General features: G+C 42.4%; 1 protein-coding gene across 5 annotated transcripts in view; it reads right to left on the bottom strand.

The window, feature by feature from the left end:
- col4a6 (collagen, type IV, alpha 6) overlaps positions 1-17,431 on the bottom strand; it is a 421,315-nt gene that overhangs the window by 14,725 nt on the left and 389,159 nt on the right. For all 5 annotated transcript variants that reach the window (XM_043705028.1, XM_043705025.1, XM_043705027.1 and 2 more), the window contains 3 exons: positions 15,301-15,417; positions 5,461-5,622; positions 3,293-3,391 (listed from right to left, as the gene is read on the bottom strand). In XM_043705028.1, coding sequence (XP_043560963.1) covers positions 3,293-3,391; positions 5,461-5,622; positions 15,301-15,417 — 378 coding nt within the window. The remainder of the gene's footprint in view (positions 1-3,292; positions 3,392-5,460; positions 5,623-15,300; positions 15,418-17,431) is intronic.

Below are 17,431 nucleotides of genomic sequence, written 5' to 3'. Positions count from 1 at the left end.
TCCCTTGATTCACATTGTATCCAAGAATCTATCAACACTAGTCTGGAATATATGCCCGCAGCTCTTTGAAGTAGAGAATTCTAAATATTCATAACTCTCTGAGAGAAGAGATTTCTCCCCATCTTACTTCTCAATGACTGATCCCTTGTTGAAAGCATGGGGCCTGTAACTCTAGAATGTTCAGCTAGGGGTAGGGGTAGGGTGTGTGTTACACAGTCTCCCAGCTCACAGTGTGTCAAATCCCCGAGCATTCGATACTTTTCAACTAAATCACCTGTTACTCTGCGAAACTCCGTAAAGACATGGGGCCACTTTAGATGATCTCTCAAATTTTTTGGCTGAGTTTCACTCTCGACTTCAGGGCCCCACCACCCGAAGCAAGGAGGTAGGGGGAGGGCAGGATCCCGGCCCTGCACTTGCCATTAGTGGGATCGGCTAAGCCACTCTACTGGAGGTAGATCCCAATTGGCAGGGCACCCAATTCTGGGTAGTAGGTGGCCTCAAGATGCTGCTGGTCCAATCAGACGTCAGAAACCCCAATCAGTGGGAAAGGCAGGAGGTGCTGAGACAAACCAGAGATTTTGGTGGCACCTGCAGGTGGTTTGAGTTTGGAGAGGAACCCTCATTGGACTTTGGAGTCTGCTTCCCCTGTCCTCAAGCTCCTCTGTGTGCTCTGACGCTCCACAAACCTGGTGGCTTTGTTACATGGGCTGACAGGGCTGTGGCAAAATGCAGAAAGGCTCTTAACACAGGGCCTTTATTAGCTCCTCACCTTCATTTGACAAGGCAGCTGTTTCTCAGCAAGTTCTAAAGCTGGGAAACGAGAGAGCTCCAATCCCATTTTCGTTTAGACTCCGTTCCACCCTCTACTTCTCCCTCACCTTTGATTCTTTGCACAGTCTACAATGGGCTTTAAATTGATCAATTGGAAAACACCAGTGAATCACTAATGGTGGTTACTAGATGAAATAAGGTGCCATGGGTGATTTGGTGATGCAAAGAAAACAAACGTTCAATGATGTGAAAGAGTACTTTTGGATATAGAGAAAAAGAGGGAAACGTGAGGAGCAAGCCATCCTAACACAGTCCCCAGGCCTTACTCTCGGCCCACTACCTCGGAGCAGCTGAAAACTCTGCCCTTTGGACTTGACAGATTTGTAACATTACAGGGGGATTTCTTCCTGAAATTTAACAAGATTCAACAACACAGTCGTATTCTGCAGTCTCCAGCCCAATGCAGTCAGCCCAATCAGTTATCACCACACTGAGATCCTGCCATCGGCCTTCAAATTCTAAATAATTGCAATGTCTTGAGGGCATGCTACATAAGAACCAGTCAAAAAGTTACTAAAACAACTGACCAGACACTTCAGTTTAATAATGATGATGATCACTGCATGAGAATACTGCTTTCTGACTGTTCCTGTAATGATTCTTATGGGCGAGTTATGGAAGTGATATTTCAGGCACATACAGGCATCAATTTTACAAAAAGTTCTCCATTTAGGTACACAATGCTAATTAACGTATTTAAATGGTACTTGTGTTTGACCAAGCGACTGAGCAAAAAAGCTGCCGGCCACACTAGTGCAGCTATCTCAGCAGCAAACAGTGAGGTGCAGAATTTGACTTGTCTCTTTTAGAGTTAGAATTTGACTGTTCTACAACGTGGGAAATGTGTGAAATGAATGAAATTCTTTGCAACAAGGTCCTACCTCTTTGTAATCAAGTTTTGACGACAGAACATCATTTTGTGAAAACGTAGAGAAAATTGCTATGGAAGATCACTATAGAAAGTTGTTATATCCATTCAGTAGAAAGTTTGCATTATCCAAACAGTGTCTACAATTCGTCAATTACATTATAACCAGTTTGCGTTGATGAAATGCGTGTTATATCAGAATGACCCGTATATAGTTGTGCATTTTGCTGCATTTGAGCTCATTTCTACCCCATTGCAATTAATTTCAACCAATTTTGCATTGGGTTCCGAAATGAAGTATAAATGACATAATAAATGCAAAATACTATAAATGCTAGAGATCAAAAATAAAAACAGAAAGATTTAGCAGGGCTGGCAGCAACTCTTGAGACAGAAATGAAGTTAACATTTCAAATCCATTGGACTCTTCTTTGGAACTTAAGAGAGTTCGGAATGGAAGTTGTTATCTTCTGCTGTTGAAAAGTATGGACAAGGTCATGAGAAAAGCCAATGATAATATAGAGGTTGGAAGAGATTAACTGCCAAAGATGTCACAGAATTAAAGTCTAGATCAATGGGAATGGCAATAGCAAAGAAACAAAGTTTTGGCCCAGAGGTGGAGGCCATCCCTAAAGCAATCCCCTTGGCCTTATGAGAACCTTCTGTCACAACCAAGGTACAGCAATGGAGGAGGAAGTGAGAATTGCAGATGCTGGAGACCAGAGTCAAAAAGTGTGGTGCTGGAAAAACACAGCCAGTCAGGCAGTATCCAAGCAGCAGGAGCGTCGGCGTTCCGAACATAAGCTCTTCAACATGTCAAATCTCCTGCTCCTCGATGCTGCCTGACTGGCTGTGCTTTTCCAGCACCACACTTTTCGACTCAGAATACAGCAATGTCTGTCTAAATGCAGAAGTATAACATGCTTCCCACCAACTCACTAAAGCAAAACATTGACATCGTTGTTGTGCACCCACAGTGCAACCAGAAAATGGAACATCAACCAGATGTAATGGGCCTGTCATTGGTGCCTTGCCACCCTGTTCTCCTCTCGCTGGCCCCCTCATTACTTCGTTATCTAGCCTCAATGTGTACAGGACACATCCCAATTCCCGCAGCTAAACTTGCAATGTTTACACCTCTAATACTACTCACACGTTAATACATTTCAAAGAGCAGAGAATATGTCTTTATAAGTGCTATTTTTCAGAGTGAACAGCTGAGGTGTTCTTCACATTGCTATTGCAAAATTTCCATTCAAATGCAGTGGTGTCCAAGGCACTGCCATGGCATGTGCAGTGAGTACCCTCTCTGCAATTGCACTGGCAACAAATGAAACCAAACGCGGTACAGACTGTCAATTGGGAGAAAAAATCTAACTAGGTTTCACTGTTTGTGATCTGATGTTGAACTCAATGTTGAATCCAGTACTGTATAATGTTCCCAATGAGAAGAAATTATGATATGGTATTTTACCGAATTGCCCAACTCTCAGGATTATACTTTATTGATCGAACAAAGTTTATCATAAGTAACAGATTCCCAGAGAAAAAGCTCTATGTGTAAGTTACTGAAATAGTGACACCTCTTACCTTCAGGACCAGTATCCCCTTTGGGTCCTGGGTATCCTGGATCACCAGGAGGGCCGTTTGTTCCTGGAAATCCCATGATGCTTTGTTCTGGCCTTTCACCTAAAACAAAGAATTTAATTATTTATTATTATTTTGCTTATTATTGCCACCCAACATCCAACTTACTAGTCATCCACATCAACCCCAATCAAGCGTTCGTATAGAATTTCAAAGTTTTCCTATTGTTGTAATGCTTCAACGAAGTAAAGGGTACTCTCCCAGTGTTTTTACAGCCACTTGATCTTATTATTGCCTTGTCTTCACAGCTTGCTTTAACAAGAAATGTAGGTAGATACTCTTACTTGATAACTTCAGTATCACTACCCATAACTCCTCTTGCAGCAAGATTCTGAACATTTTATAGCAGCTTTGCCTTGTACCATGTAACTTGGCTAAGATTTCTGCAAGGAGACAGTGAGGTCTGCAGATGCTGGAGATCAGAGTTGAGAGTGAGAATCAACATTTCCTGATAAAGGGCTACAGCCTGAAACGTCAATTTTCCTGCTCCTCGGATGCTGCCTGACCTGCTGTGCTTTTCCAGCAACACATTCTCAACTCCGATCTCCAGCATCTACAGACCTCACTGTCTACTAGTTGATGTCAACCTTACTGCAAAGCCTTTTCAAGGATGCCATTCCTGATGAAGGGCTCCGGTCTGAAACGTCAATTTTCCTGCTCCTCGGATACTGCCTGATCTGCTAAGATTTCTGCAACCCCATTTCATGTAGGTCATTTATCACCAAAAGGAACCGGAACAATACCAGGACTAAAAATGTTAAATCATTAGAAAACTGCCTAATGTCAGAGTCATAAAGATCTACAGCACAGAAAAAGGCTATTCAGCCCATCAAGCCCAGACCAGTCGAAAGGACATGTGCCTTAGGGTCACAAGTGCATACCTAAATACTCCTTAAATGGCACAAAGGTTTCTGCCTCTACCGCTGCCGCTACAGGAAGTGAGTTCAAATTCTCATCACCCGCTGAAACCTTCTAACTCGTCCAACAAGGGAAAAGGTTTCCTTGTCTACCCTCTCTGAACTCTGTCTACCCTCTCAGTCTCCTCTGCTCTAAGAAAAACAACCTTACTCTGTCAAATCTCTTTTCATATCTGAAACTCTCCTGCTCAGGCAACTAGGAATCTGGCCTCCTATTGTTTTGAGCACAGAAGGTTAAGAGGTGATCATCTAAAGTGCTTAAAGATGATTAATGGACTGAATAGGCAGACAGAGAGAAACTATTTCCTCTGGTGGGAAAGTCAGCAACAAGGGGTTTTAACCTTAACAACTGGGTTCAGGAATGACATCAGACAGACCTTTACAATTCAGAATGGGTCCACTAGAACTATGACTTCCAACACCATACTGATATGGTCACCATTCATATGTACACTTAAGTGCTGGTCATTAGCAAGCTACTCAATGACAACAACATTTCAAGCCTATCACAATATCTATACGTAGACACTAATGGGCAGGTCTCGAGACAGTGATCAAAGCAAAAGGGATCAATTATTGATTTTTTTTCAATCCCTACCCAAAGGAGCCAAAACCAGATGGTGCACTCAAGTTGCTGCCCAGCTAACATCATTGAATGCAGAAATCAACCCTTCCAAGGGACAAGGGCTTATTTTTTCATCAGGAAGTATTTTTGCCCAATGTGCCATCAGGGAGTTTCTCTGGAGAGTACAGTTCACAGCGTATCAAATTACAGTCAAATGTAAAGAACTCTCAATTAGAAAACATCCGTTCCAAATATAAAAACACCAAGTGTTCACTTGAAATAAGAAAGAACTGCGTGTTTCACAAATTTGGCAACTTATGCAGTACAAAATAGGAGATTAAAGAAATGAATGATAGGGCCATTTTCAGAATAAACTACACCTTCTCCTAATCTACTTTGTACCAAACGGTACATCAAGAATGTTGAGCCTGGTTCCCTCATGTTGTACTGTGATCCCTCTTACTCTGTCATGGAGAAGCAACTCAAGGGATTGTGAAGCATCACAGACATCGACCAGGGAGGTACATAAAGTGGATTAGAGCACTGGCATGTATACATTTAGTTTTCAGTGGACATTGAACCCTTTGTTGTAATGAATGCAGTGTTTGACTAGGATGGAGAAAAGTCACCTTTGAATCCTGGAGGACCAGGAACGCCTGGCAGTCCAGGAGACCCAATGTCCCCCCTTGCACCTTGTCGCCCAGGGGTACCAGGAAAGCCAGGGTCACCGGGATCTCCTCTTTCAAAACCCAAGCCTGGTGGCCCAGGAGGACCAACTGGACCTGAAGGACCTGCAAAGTGTATGAAAATAAGTCAACATCAGCATGAATGATTGACATTTTTCAGTAAATTGTTCAACAAACCATTCAGGAGAACTAACTTTTGAAACAATACTACCTGAACCAAAGGCATGCATTTCTGTTTTGCAAGAGGCACCTACACACTTGATCTCTGATACGTAAAAGGAGAGAAGAAGGGTGGGCAAGTTCAGGCAGTGAGTTGCAGATTGTCTCCAAGCAAGTCTAAACACAATTGTCAATGGTGAGGTGAAGGACGTGGGGAAAAGAGAAGAACTGGAATTGGATCTATGCAGTGTTTTCAGAAGATTGTGGAAGTGAAAAAAATTAGAGAGAGAGAGAGAGAGAGAGAGAGAGACCAACAAAACACATACAAACATGGGAGTGATTATTTTATATTGAATGTATTAGGGCCCAAGTACAGGGTAAAAGCTGACCAAGATTCTAAGTAAGTTACGATACAGGCAGCAGAATATTTTCTCACGCAATACTCCAAGAACAAAGTCACCACCAAGCCCCTGGATAATAATACAAATTTAAGTCAAACAATCATGGGACATCGAATTGAAACACAAAATATCCTGTGGGAGTTGAAAGGACGAGTTCTGAAAACAGTTTTAACAATAAGAGGTCACATATTCAAGGCAGCATTGAGGAGAGCGTTTTCCTCCCTCAAACAGATTAGAAAAGCAATGACAATTTGGTCATTGAATTTTTTTTAACGCTCAGCTGACTTTCAATAGACAAGGAGGTTGGGGTTATTGGAAGTGGAAGGAGAGGAGCAAAAAGGAAAATGGAGTCATCATGCCTCCTTTGTCCGATGTGAGCTGGACTGGTGAAGTCAACAGCTATTGCTATCTCTAATTGGCCTTGAGAAGGTGATAGTGAGTTGCCTTCTTAAACTGCTGGGGTCCATGTGGTATAAGGAGAGATACAGTGAAATTAGGAAGGGAGTGCCAGGATTTTGACCCTGCCATGGCGAAGGAACAATAGAATAGATCCAAGACAGAATGATGTATTCTCAAGGATGAACTTCTTGAAACAAAAAGTATTCATTCATGGGATGAAGATGGCACTGCTAGGGAACTGATCCCCATCCCTAACTGTGCAGAGAGTGGGTAAGAATCAACCTTGGTGCTATGGGTCTGGAGTCACATGTAGGCTAGACTAGGCAACGACAGTGGTTGGCTTGCCTAAGGGACATTAAGGAACCAGATGGGTTTTTACAACAATCAATAATACTTTCATGGTCATCATTAGACTCTCAAATCCAGATTTTCTTTTTACTAAATTCAAATTCCACTTTCTCCATGGTGGGTTTCATACCCAGGTCCCCTGAACATTACCCGGGTCTGTGGATTATAACATAGATGATTAGAGTAATAGACAAGCGATAATACCACTAGGTCATCGCCCCTTCAGGTGATGTATTGCCATGTGTTTCCTTTTGTACTTCTAGGTGGTAGTGTGCCGAGGTGTGGAAGTAGTTATCAAAAGAAGTTTGGCAAGTGGATATAGTGCAACTTGTAAATGACACACACTGATGTCACTGGTTGCAGAGTGGGTGAATGCTTAAGGTGATGGTTGGGGTGTTTATCAAGCAGGCTGCTTTGTCCTAAATGGTATTAAGGTTCTTGGGTGTTGTTGGAGTTGCACTGATCCAGGCAATTGGGAGTAATCCATCATACTCTAAGCTTGAGTCCTATAGATGGTAAACAAGCTTTGGAGAATCAGGAGATGGCTTACTTGCTCCATAATTCCCAATAGCTGAGGTGCACTTTTATTTACATGGCTGATGCCATTCAGGTTCTGGCCAATGGTGGCCCCACGAAGTTCATTGTGGGGATTGAGAGATGACAATGCTATTGAACATCAAGGGATAGATTGCCACCTACTGGAGGAAAGTCTCACTGCAATATTTTCAACAAACCCAAGTTATGATGTGGAGGTGCTGGTGTTGGACTGGGATGGACAAAGACCGAAGCCACATGACACCCGATTATAGTCCAAGAGGTTTATTTGAAATCACAAGCTTTCAGAGTGCTGCTCCTTTGTCAGGTGAGATGAACTTAAACCAATGGGATGGATTTCCTTGGAATTTTTTCCCTGCTTCACCACCTCAAACTTTTACCCCTATGAACAGGATTTCAGATGAATTCCTGCTGCAGGTCTAGCACCACAGTGGGAGAATTAAAAAGGGAATTCAATCCTTATCATAATCACATCACCACAGTTTGGCCAGCAATCTCAACAAAGAGTGAATAGATGGTATAAAAATAAATAGGTGGATAAACATGACACAGTTGAAAAAAACAGAATTGCTGGAGGCTAAAAGCAATTTCTATTTCATCTCTTTTCTCATGCAAATATGAATGATACAAATATTTTCCAATACCTTTTCATTTGCATCAAGTTGCTTCAAAACCCAAGACAAAAATAATTTGACTATTAAGGAAAGCACCGAGGTGTAAATACTTAATTTCAGAAATACCAGTTTCCATAAGGAGGTGGGTGCTGAGATTACAGAGAATTGACTCACTGAAGGTAAATGTGATTTATGAAAAGTGTTGCCTACATTGAACACCATTAAAATAATAATGTGGCATTTTGTCACTTACTTCACATTGTTTTATATATATATTATACATATCCATTACTTCACACTGTTAAATGTACATATCCATTACTTCACACTGCTATATGTACATATTTAAAGATGTTACACATCAGTTACTTCACATTGCAACATGAACAAATTGAAAGATGCCTCAATCAAGGGGCATTTGCTCAGCACATCTGTCTTAAACCCATTTGCTATTCAATCAGATGTCATGTGAGCATCTTTCACCACATGGTATAAATTGCCTAGATTAATACTCGTAAGCAAGTCTACCCAAGATATCCCAAATCATATCTCTCATTATAAGATAGTGACAGTGGTGAGAACATTTCAATTATAAGTCTGAACTCCAGAGGTGAGGTGAGAGTACATTTGATATCAAGGCAACATTTGACTGATTGTGACATCAAGGAGCCCTAAGATAACTGGAGTTAACAGGAGTTCGGGGAGAGCTCTCCGCTGGTTGGAATCATGCCCAACACAAAGGAAGATGAATGTGATTATTTGAGGTCAATATCTCAGCCACAAGGCTGAGCCCAGCTCCATTGCAGGTGTTCATTAGATTTCTTTCAAAAGGTCACAAGTGATGTGTTCTTTGATGACTCCAGATTATTCATCACTCCTTCTAATACTGAAGCAGACAGTGTCCATATGTAGCCAGACATGGACAACAATCAGGCATACTAAGTGAACAATTGAGCTACATAATAAGAGAATGCCACATGGGAGAATCTAGAGCTATTGGTCATAGTTTAAAAATAAGGGGGTGCCCATTTAAAACAAAGATAAGGAAACATTTGTTTCTCTCAGAGTGTTGTGAGCCTATGGAATTTCCAGTCTCACAAAGCTGCCGACGCAGAATCTTTAAATTTTTGTTGCCTTCATGCAGAGGGATGGGCAAGGCACATGTCAACCAGACCAGGTAAGGATGGCAGTTTCCTTCCCTAAAGGACGTTGGTGAACTAGCTGGGTTTTCTGACACTCAGCAAAGATTGTCCAAGGTCTCTCGGTGGGAGAGCTTTTCATTGACAGTGACCACATCGGCCTCACCTTTACCATAGCCATGGAGAGGGATAGGACAGACAGTATGGGAAGGATAGAACATGGAACAGACAGTATGGGAAGGTATTTAATTGAGGGAAGAGGAATTATACTGTAGACAGGAGCTGTGGAGTATAAATTGGGAACAATTGTTCTACGAGAAATGCACAACAGAAATGTGGAGGCTGTTTAAGGAGCACTTGTTGTGAGTGTTGGATAACTTTGTCCCACTGAGAGAGGCAAGGAATGGTAAGGTGAAGGAGCCTTGGATGACAAGAGCAGAGGAGCTCCTTGTCAAAAGGAAGAAGGAAGCTCACTTTAGGATAAGGAAGCAAGGATCTGGCACAGCTTTAGAGGATTTCCAGGATAGCTAGGAAATGGAATGAGAAGAACCAGGAAGGGGCACGAAAAAGCCTTGGCAGGAAGGATTAGGGAAAAAACCCAAAGGCATTCTACACTTACGTGAGGAATAACAGAATGGTCAGAGAAAGGGTAGGGCAGATCAGGAGAGTGGAGGCAACTTGTGCCTGAAGTCTGAAGAGGTAGGGGAGGCCCTAAATGTTTTTTTTGCTTCAATATTCACTAGAGAGATGGACCTTGTTGATAGCTAGAACACCATGGACCAGGTTAATAGGCTTGAACAGATTGATATTCAGGAAGTGGATGTGCTGGAAATTCAGGGAAGCATTAAGATAGAGAAGCACCAGGGCCAGACCAGATATATCCAAGGGTATTATGGGAAGCAAGGAATGAGATTGCTGTGCCTCTGGCAATGATCTTTGCATCCTCACGCACCATGGAAGTAGTACTAGATGATTGGAGGGAGGCAGATGTTGTTCTTCTGTTCAAGAAAAGGAACAAGGAAATCCCTGGGAATTACAGATCAGTCAGTCTTACTTCTGTGGTAAACAAGGTACTGGAAAGGATTCAGAGAGATAGGATTTATGACTATTTGGAAAAACATAGTTTGATAAAAGATAGTCAGCATGGCTTTGAGAGGAGCAGGTTATGCCTCACAAGCCTTATTGAGTTCTTTGAGGATGTGATGAGACAAGTTGACAAAGTTTGAGCAGTGGATGTGGTGTATATGGATTTCAGTCAGGCATTGGATAAGGTTCCCCATGGTAGGCTCGTTCAGAAAGTTAGGTGGTGTGGGATACAGGGAACTTTGGCTGTCTGGATACAGAATTGGTTGGCTGAAAAAAGACAGCGATGGCAGTGGATGGCAAGTATTCCGCCTGGGGCTCGGTGACCAGTGGTGTCCCGTAGGGATCTGTTCTTGGGCCTCTGCTCTTTGTTGTTTTAATAAATGACTTAGATGAAGAGATGGAAGGGTGGGTTAGTATGTTAACTGATAACACAAATGTCCCCGTTGAGGACTGTTGCAGGCTACAACAAGAATTGACAGGATGTAGAGCTGAGCTGAGAAGTGTCAGTTGAGTTCAACCTGGACAAATGCAAAGTGATTAATTTTGGAAGGTTGAATTTGAATGCTGAATACAGGGTTAAAGACAGGATTCTTGGCAATGTGGAGGAACAGCGCGATCCAGGGGTCCACGTACATAGATCCCTCAAAGTTACTACCCAAGTCGATAGGGTTGTTAAGAAGGCGTATGGTGCTTTGACTTTCATTAACGGGGGATTGAGTTTAAGAGCGGCGAGGTTTTGCTGCAGCTCTAGAAAACCCTGGTTTGGAATATTGTGTCCAGTTCTGGTCACCTTATTATTGGAAGGATGTTGATGCTTTAGAGAGGGTGCAGTGGAGATTTTCCAGGACGCTGCCTGGATTGGAGGGCTTGTCTTATGAAGAGAGGTTGAGTGAACTCGGGCTTTTTCAAACTGGAGAGAAGAAGGAAGAGAGGTGACTTTGTAGATGTGTACAAGGTAATGAGAAGCATTGGTAGAGTAGATAGCCAGAGACATTTCCCCAAAGCAGAATTGGCTGTCATGAGGGGTCATCATTTTAAGATGATTGGAGGAAGGTACAGGGGGAGGTCAGAAGTAGGTTCTTTAAGCAGAGAGTGGTGAAAGTATGGAATGCACTGCCAGCAGTGGTGGTAAAGTCAGAGACATTCAGGACATTTAAGAGACTGCTGGACAAGCACATGGACAGCAGTAAATTGAGGGATGTGTCGGTTAGGTTGATCTTAAATTAAGATAAATGCTCGACACAACATTGTGAGCCGAAGGGCCTGTACTGTGCTATATTGTTCTATGTTCTCTACGTTCTATGTTTCATGATCATTAGAAGAGTCTCAATTCCAGATTGTTACTGAATTCAAAATCCACAAACTGCTAAGTCAGTACTTAAACCTAGATCCCCATAACATTACCTGTGTCTCTAGACTAATAGTCTAATAATAACACCACAAGGTCATCCCCTCCCCTAATAATTTTAATCATGATGTGGAGGAGCCAGTGTTGGACTGGGGTGGACAAAGTTCAAAATCAAGGAGCAGCGCATCGAAAGCTAGCGCTTCCAAATAAACCTGTTGCATTATAACCTGACATGCGATTTTTAACTTTAACAATTTTAAGGCAGAGGTACATAAATCCTTCATTCCCAAAGTATACAGGAATGTAGAGATGAGGTTGAAATCTGATCAGTTATGATCTTACTGAATGGTGGAGTGGGCTCAAAGGGCGACTGAATGGCCTATTCTTGTTTTTCATTCCTAAGTTTTATGTTCATATTGGTACACAGCAAGACCAAATCTAACCATTGACAGTGGAAGACTTTAGTGCCATGCCAGACTTCAAGAGAGTCAGGGAGCAGAAGAGAGTGTAGTGACCATCACTAAAGAGAAGGTGATGGGGAAGCTGAAAGATCTGAAGGCAGATAAATCACCCAGACTGGATGGACGACATCTCAGAGTTCCAAAAAAAAATCTGAGGAAATGTGTAGACATTGGTGGTGATCTTTCAGGAATCACTGGAGTCGGGGAGGGTCCCAAAAGACTGGAAATTGGACAAAGTAACACTTTGTTTAAGAAGAGAGGGAGTTAGAAGGCACAAAATTATGGGTCAGTTAGCTTGACCTTGGTCGTTGACAAGATTTTATGGTCCATTATTAAGGGTGAGATGGTTGAGTACTTGGAAGTGAATGGTAAAATATGGCTGAGTCTGCACAGCTTTGTCCAAGGGAGATCATGTCTGATGAATTTGTTAGAATTCTTTGAGGAGGTAACAAGCAAGTTAGATGAAGGACAGCCAGTGAACATGATCTATTTGGGTTTCCACTAGGTCTTTGAGAAGATGCTGCAGACAGGATGCTGCTGGGTATTAGGGCAATGTACTGGTATGGATACAGGATTGGCTGACTGGCAGAAGACAGAGGGTAGGGATAAAGGGGTCTTTTTCAGGATGGCAGCGGTCACTAGTTGAGTTCCACTGCAGAAAGTGTTGGCCCCTGACAATTTCCATTATACAATAATGGTTTTGAAGAAGGACTGAGGACCTTATTACTAAGCTTGCAGATGACACAAAGATAGGTGTAGGAATAGGTAGTGTTGAGGAAGCAGGAAAGCTGCAGAAGGACTTGGACAGACTAGGAGAGTGGGCAAACAGAGAAGTGGCAGATGGAACACAAAGTGGAAAAATGTCAGGTTTTGCACATTGGTGAAAAGACTAAAGGTGGTATATTCAAAATGGGGAAAGGCTTTGGAAATCTGAAGCACAAAGACTTGGGATCCTAGTTCAGGATTCTTTCAAGGTTACCATGTAGGTTCAGTTGGTAGTTAGGAAGGCAAATACAGTATTAAGTTGAGAGGATTGATGATGGCAGAGCAATAGATGTGATCTATATGGACTTCAGTAAGGCGTTCGACAAGGTTCCCCATGGGAGACTGATTAGCAAGGTTAGATCTCATGGAATACAGGGAGAACTAGCCATTTGGATACAGAACTGGCTCAAAGGTAGAAGACAGAGGGTGGTGGTGGAGGATTGTTTTTCAGACTGGAGGCCTGTGACCAGTGGAGTGCCACAAGGATCGGTGCTGGGTCCTCTACTTTTTATATTTACATAAACGATTTGGATGCAAGCATAAGAGGTACAGTTAGTAAGTTTGCAGATGACACCAAAATTGGAAGTGTAGTGGACAGCGAAGAGGGTTACCTGAGATTACAACAGTATCTTGACCAGATGGGCCAATGGGCTGAGAAGTGGCAGATGGAGTTTAATTCAGATAAACGCAAGGTGCTGCATTTTGGGAAAGCAAATCTTATACATTTAATGGTAAGGTTCTAGGGTGAGTTGCTGAACAAAGAGACCTTGGAGTGCAGGTTCATAGCTCCTTGAAAGTGGAGTCGCTGGTGGATAGGATAGTGAAGAAGCGTTTGGTATGCTTTCCTTTTTTGGTCAGAGTATTGAGTGCAGGAGTTGGGAGGTCATGTTGCAGCTGTACAGGACATTGGTTAGGCCATTGTTGGAATATTGCTTGCAATTCTGGTCTCCTTCCTATCGGAAAGATGTTGTGAAACTTGAAAGGGTTCAGAAGAGATCTACGAGGATATTGCCAGGGTTGGAGGATTTGAGCTATAGAGAGAGGCTGAACAGGCTGGGACTGTTTTCCCTGGAGCGTCGGAGGCTGAGGGGTGACCTTATTGACCTTAATTATGAGGGGCATGAATAGGATAAATAGGCAAAGTCTTTTCCCTGGGGTTGGGGAGTCCAGAACTAGAGGGCATAGGTTTAGGGTGAGAGGGGAAAGATATAAAAGAGACCCAGGGGGCAACTTTTTCAAACAGAGGGTGGTACGTATATGGAATGGGCTGCCAGAGGAAGTGGTGGAGGCCGGTATAATTGCAACATTTAAGAGGCATTTGGATGGGTATCTGAATAGGAAGGGTTTGGAGGGATATGGGCCAGGTTCTGGCAGGTGGGACTAGATTGGATTGGGATATCTGGTCGGCATGGACGGGTTGGACCAAAGGGTCTGTTTCCATGCTGTACATCTCTATGACTCTATGAGAGTTACCATTGACAAGAAACTGTACTGAACCACCAGTACAAAAGATGTGGCTATACAGATGCATGAGACGAGGAAATCTGCTGTGAGTAACTCACCTCCTGACTCCTCTATGCTCTTCTATTATCTACCAGGCACTAGTCAGGAATGTGATGGAATATTCTTCATTTTCCTGGATAGGTGTAACTCCAACAACACTAAAGAAGCTTGAGGTCAGGACAAAGCAGCTTAATGCGATCCTGAGCAGAACTGTAAATATTATCAAAGTTTGGGCATTGTGACCAACAGTGACTCAACGGTATATCTATGTGAGTGATTGGAACGGGCATTAACTAGTAAGAGGATAGAATCATGATGATTGTGGAGTTGGGGGAATATTCTTCATATTCTGGCTCCACTGTTTGCAGTAATTCTGTGAAAAACACAAACACATAATGTTCTTTACGTTGTCACTGTTCAGGTTGCAATGGCTGCCTAATCCTGGGCAGTGCAGGCCCATACTTCTCTGTTGCAACCGAACTTTGAGCTGAGACAGTTAGTTGCCAGGGCTCTCGTTTGTATAAACAGTGGGCTTAATGTCTGTTTGAGGTGACCACCAACGATGCCTGAAATATGGACTGAATAGAGTTCAATTTAGTCACTGTTGTTGTTTGAAATTGGACTTCATTATTTTGCTGCCTCCATATCCTCTCCTCTCTCAGCTCCTTTAACATCCTGCAGCCAAGTTATCCTTTTTAGCAAGCATTGCTTACAGCTCTAAACTTTGTTGCTTTGGCTTAACTTTAGTTTTCCCTTTATAAATCTTTTCAACGGTAAAGATGCTGTATAACTGTTAGCTTGTTAATATAAAAGAAGCAAAAATAATAGCTAGTGTGTACGGATGAGGTTAGCAACTATATCACACCTGGAATAATTCTTAGTGATCCTGAATATGAGGACACAAACTCACGAACTGTTTATGTTGATTTTACACAGGCGCCAGCACAAACTGACAGAAAAGATTTACTCCCCTTGTGCATTTTTGTGAAGCGAGCAATACCTTACCTCGTTCACCATCGTATCCAGGAGGACCAACATCACCTGGCTTCCCAGGAATGTTTGAAGGGATGGTGGATCCTGGGGAACCCGGTTTCCCTGGAGGACCCATTAATCCAGCATGGCCTAATGGAGCAATAAGGAGTTATGGAGTGGATCAATCGGTTTGACTCACAGCTTTAAACAATAGATTTAATCTCTTTTCACCATTTTTCTTAAACAGCATAAATCAATGGAAGTTTTAAAGTGCTAATGAGGGTACAACAGTACAAAATATGACAGCTGTTGGAAATCTGAAACAACCAGAAAGTCAGCAAGCCTGGCAACATCTGTGGAGAGAGAAACAGAGTTAACAATTCAAGTCTGTTTTGGTTATTTTTCAGAACTACGATTAGGTGGGCGGCACGGTGGCACAGTGGTTAGCACTGCTGCCTCACAGCGCCAGAGACCTGGGTTCAATTCCCGCCTCAGGCGACTGACTGTGTGGAGTTTGCACGTTCTCCCCGTGTCTGCGTGGGTTTCCTCCGGGTGCTCCGGTTTCCTCCCACAGTCCAAAGATGTGCAGGTCAGGTGAATTGGCCACGCTAAATTGCCCCTAGTGTTAGGTAAGGGGTAGGGGTATGGGTGGGTTGTGCTTCGGTGGGGCGGTGTAGACATGTAGGGCTGAAGGGCCTGTTTCCACACTGTAATGTAATGTAATGTAATCTAATCTAATCTAATCTAGGTCCCCAGAAATCAGCTGCTCTCCTCATCTCTCCCTGCATAATACACTGTACCCTCTTCATGGACATTTGCTGAACATCTTGTTCCTCAGCCCTTCTCTCAACTTCACGGTCCCACATTTTCTTTGGGCTCAGCTGGAGTAATCTGAGCAAGTGAGTGCAAAAACAGGAAAGGACTCAATATTGCTGAGTCTCTGTCCCACATTAATAGCTGTCAGGAGTTCCACTGGTGGCAATGTTTGCAGTAATTGTATCTGACCCCTTTGTACTCTGACCAGATTTCAAAGAGGTAGAATGAGTGGGACGGCATTGGAATTGTGTTTAACCTTTACCTCAACTAATGCCCAACATACAGTGTTTGAGTAAGAAGCAGGGGTACTGTAGTTTTGAAGTGGAGACATAACTGAGTGTTCCTGAAGGATTCATTACCTGTTTCAAATATGTCTAACATGGAATACAAGATGGGCACATCTTCCAGTCTCAATTCTGGAGAATATGCATTAAGTCTGAGCAATACCTTGAGGCATTATTAATATGTGTGGCTGGCAGGAAATCTCATAGCCTTACAAATTGCTCACCGATACCTTCTCAAGGACAGCTAAGAATAAGCAATGAATGCTGGCCTAGCCAGCAATACCAACAAACCAATGAGTGAATTTTTTAAAAAGTGTGAAATCAGTAGCCAATTTGATTTTATAAGCTTCTGACTATGAGAATTGAATTAAAGTTACTGCCATAGTTACCCAGTTACTGAATTACAATTTTCCATTCCTATTTGAAAGGGATTTCTTTACCTTGGACTTCTCTTACGATTAGAGAATTCTAATTACTACATAGCACTAATTATTGTACCAATTAGTTGGATCATCAGCATGTAAGTTTCATTTTAATAGGTCCATGACCAAAATATATTGTGATTTAAATATAATGTGGCTGTGACATATTTCAGCCATATACAGCAGTACTGAATGAGATGTAAATATCACTCAGCCAATAAGTAATTCTACAGTTTGGAACTTTGGATATAAATGATAGTGAGAGCTTAAACCTCAAGGGATAGAAAACAGGCCAAGAAACCAATTATCATTTCCCCTTTTTGTCTTCTTTCTCTTCCTATCCTTGACACACTGTTTATACTAGAGCATGAATAAACAGTCTCTACAATAACATTTACGTGTGCTCCATAATTGGCTTCTTGGACAATGAAACATAGATATATCACTTACACAGAATAGAACATAGAACATTACAGCACAGTCCAGGCCCTTCGGCTCTCTGAAGCCCATTTAACCTACACTTTGCTATTCTTGTCTATATGCCTATTCAATGACCATTTAAATGCCCTTAAAGTTGGCGAGTCTACTACTGTTGCAGGCAGTGCATTCCATATCCCTACTATTCTCTGAGTAAAGAAACTA

This window comes from Chiloscyllium plagiosum, chromosome 15 (assembly GCF_004010195.1).
Source record: "Chiloscyllium plagiosum isolate BGI_BamShark_2017 chromosome 15, ASM401019v2, whole genome shotgun sequence".
NCBI lineage: Eukaryota > Metazoa > Chordata > Chondrichthyes > Orectolobiformes > Hemiscylliidae > Chiloscyllium > Chiloscyllium plagiosum.
This window is presented reverse-complemented; position numbering and strand designations above follow the sequence as displayed.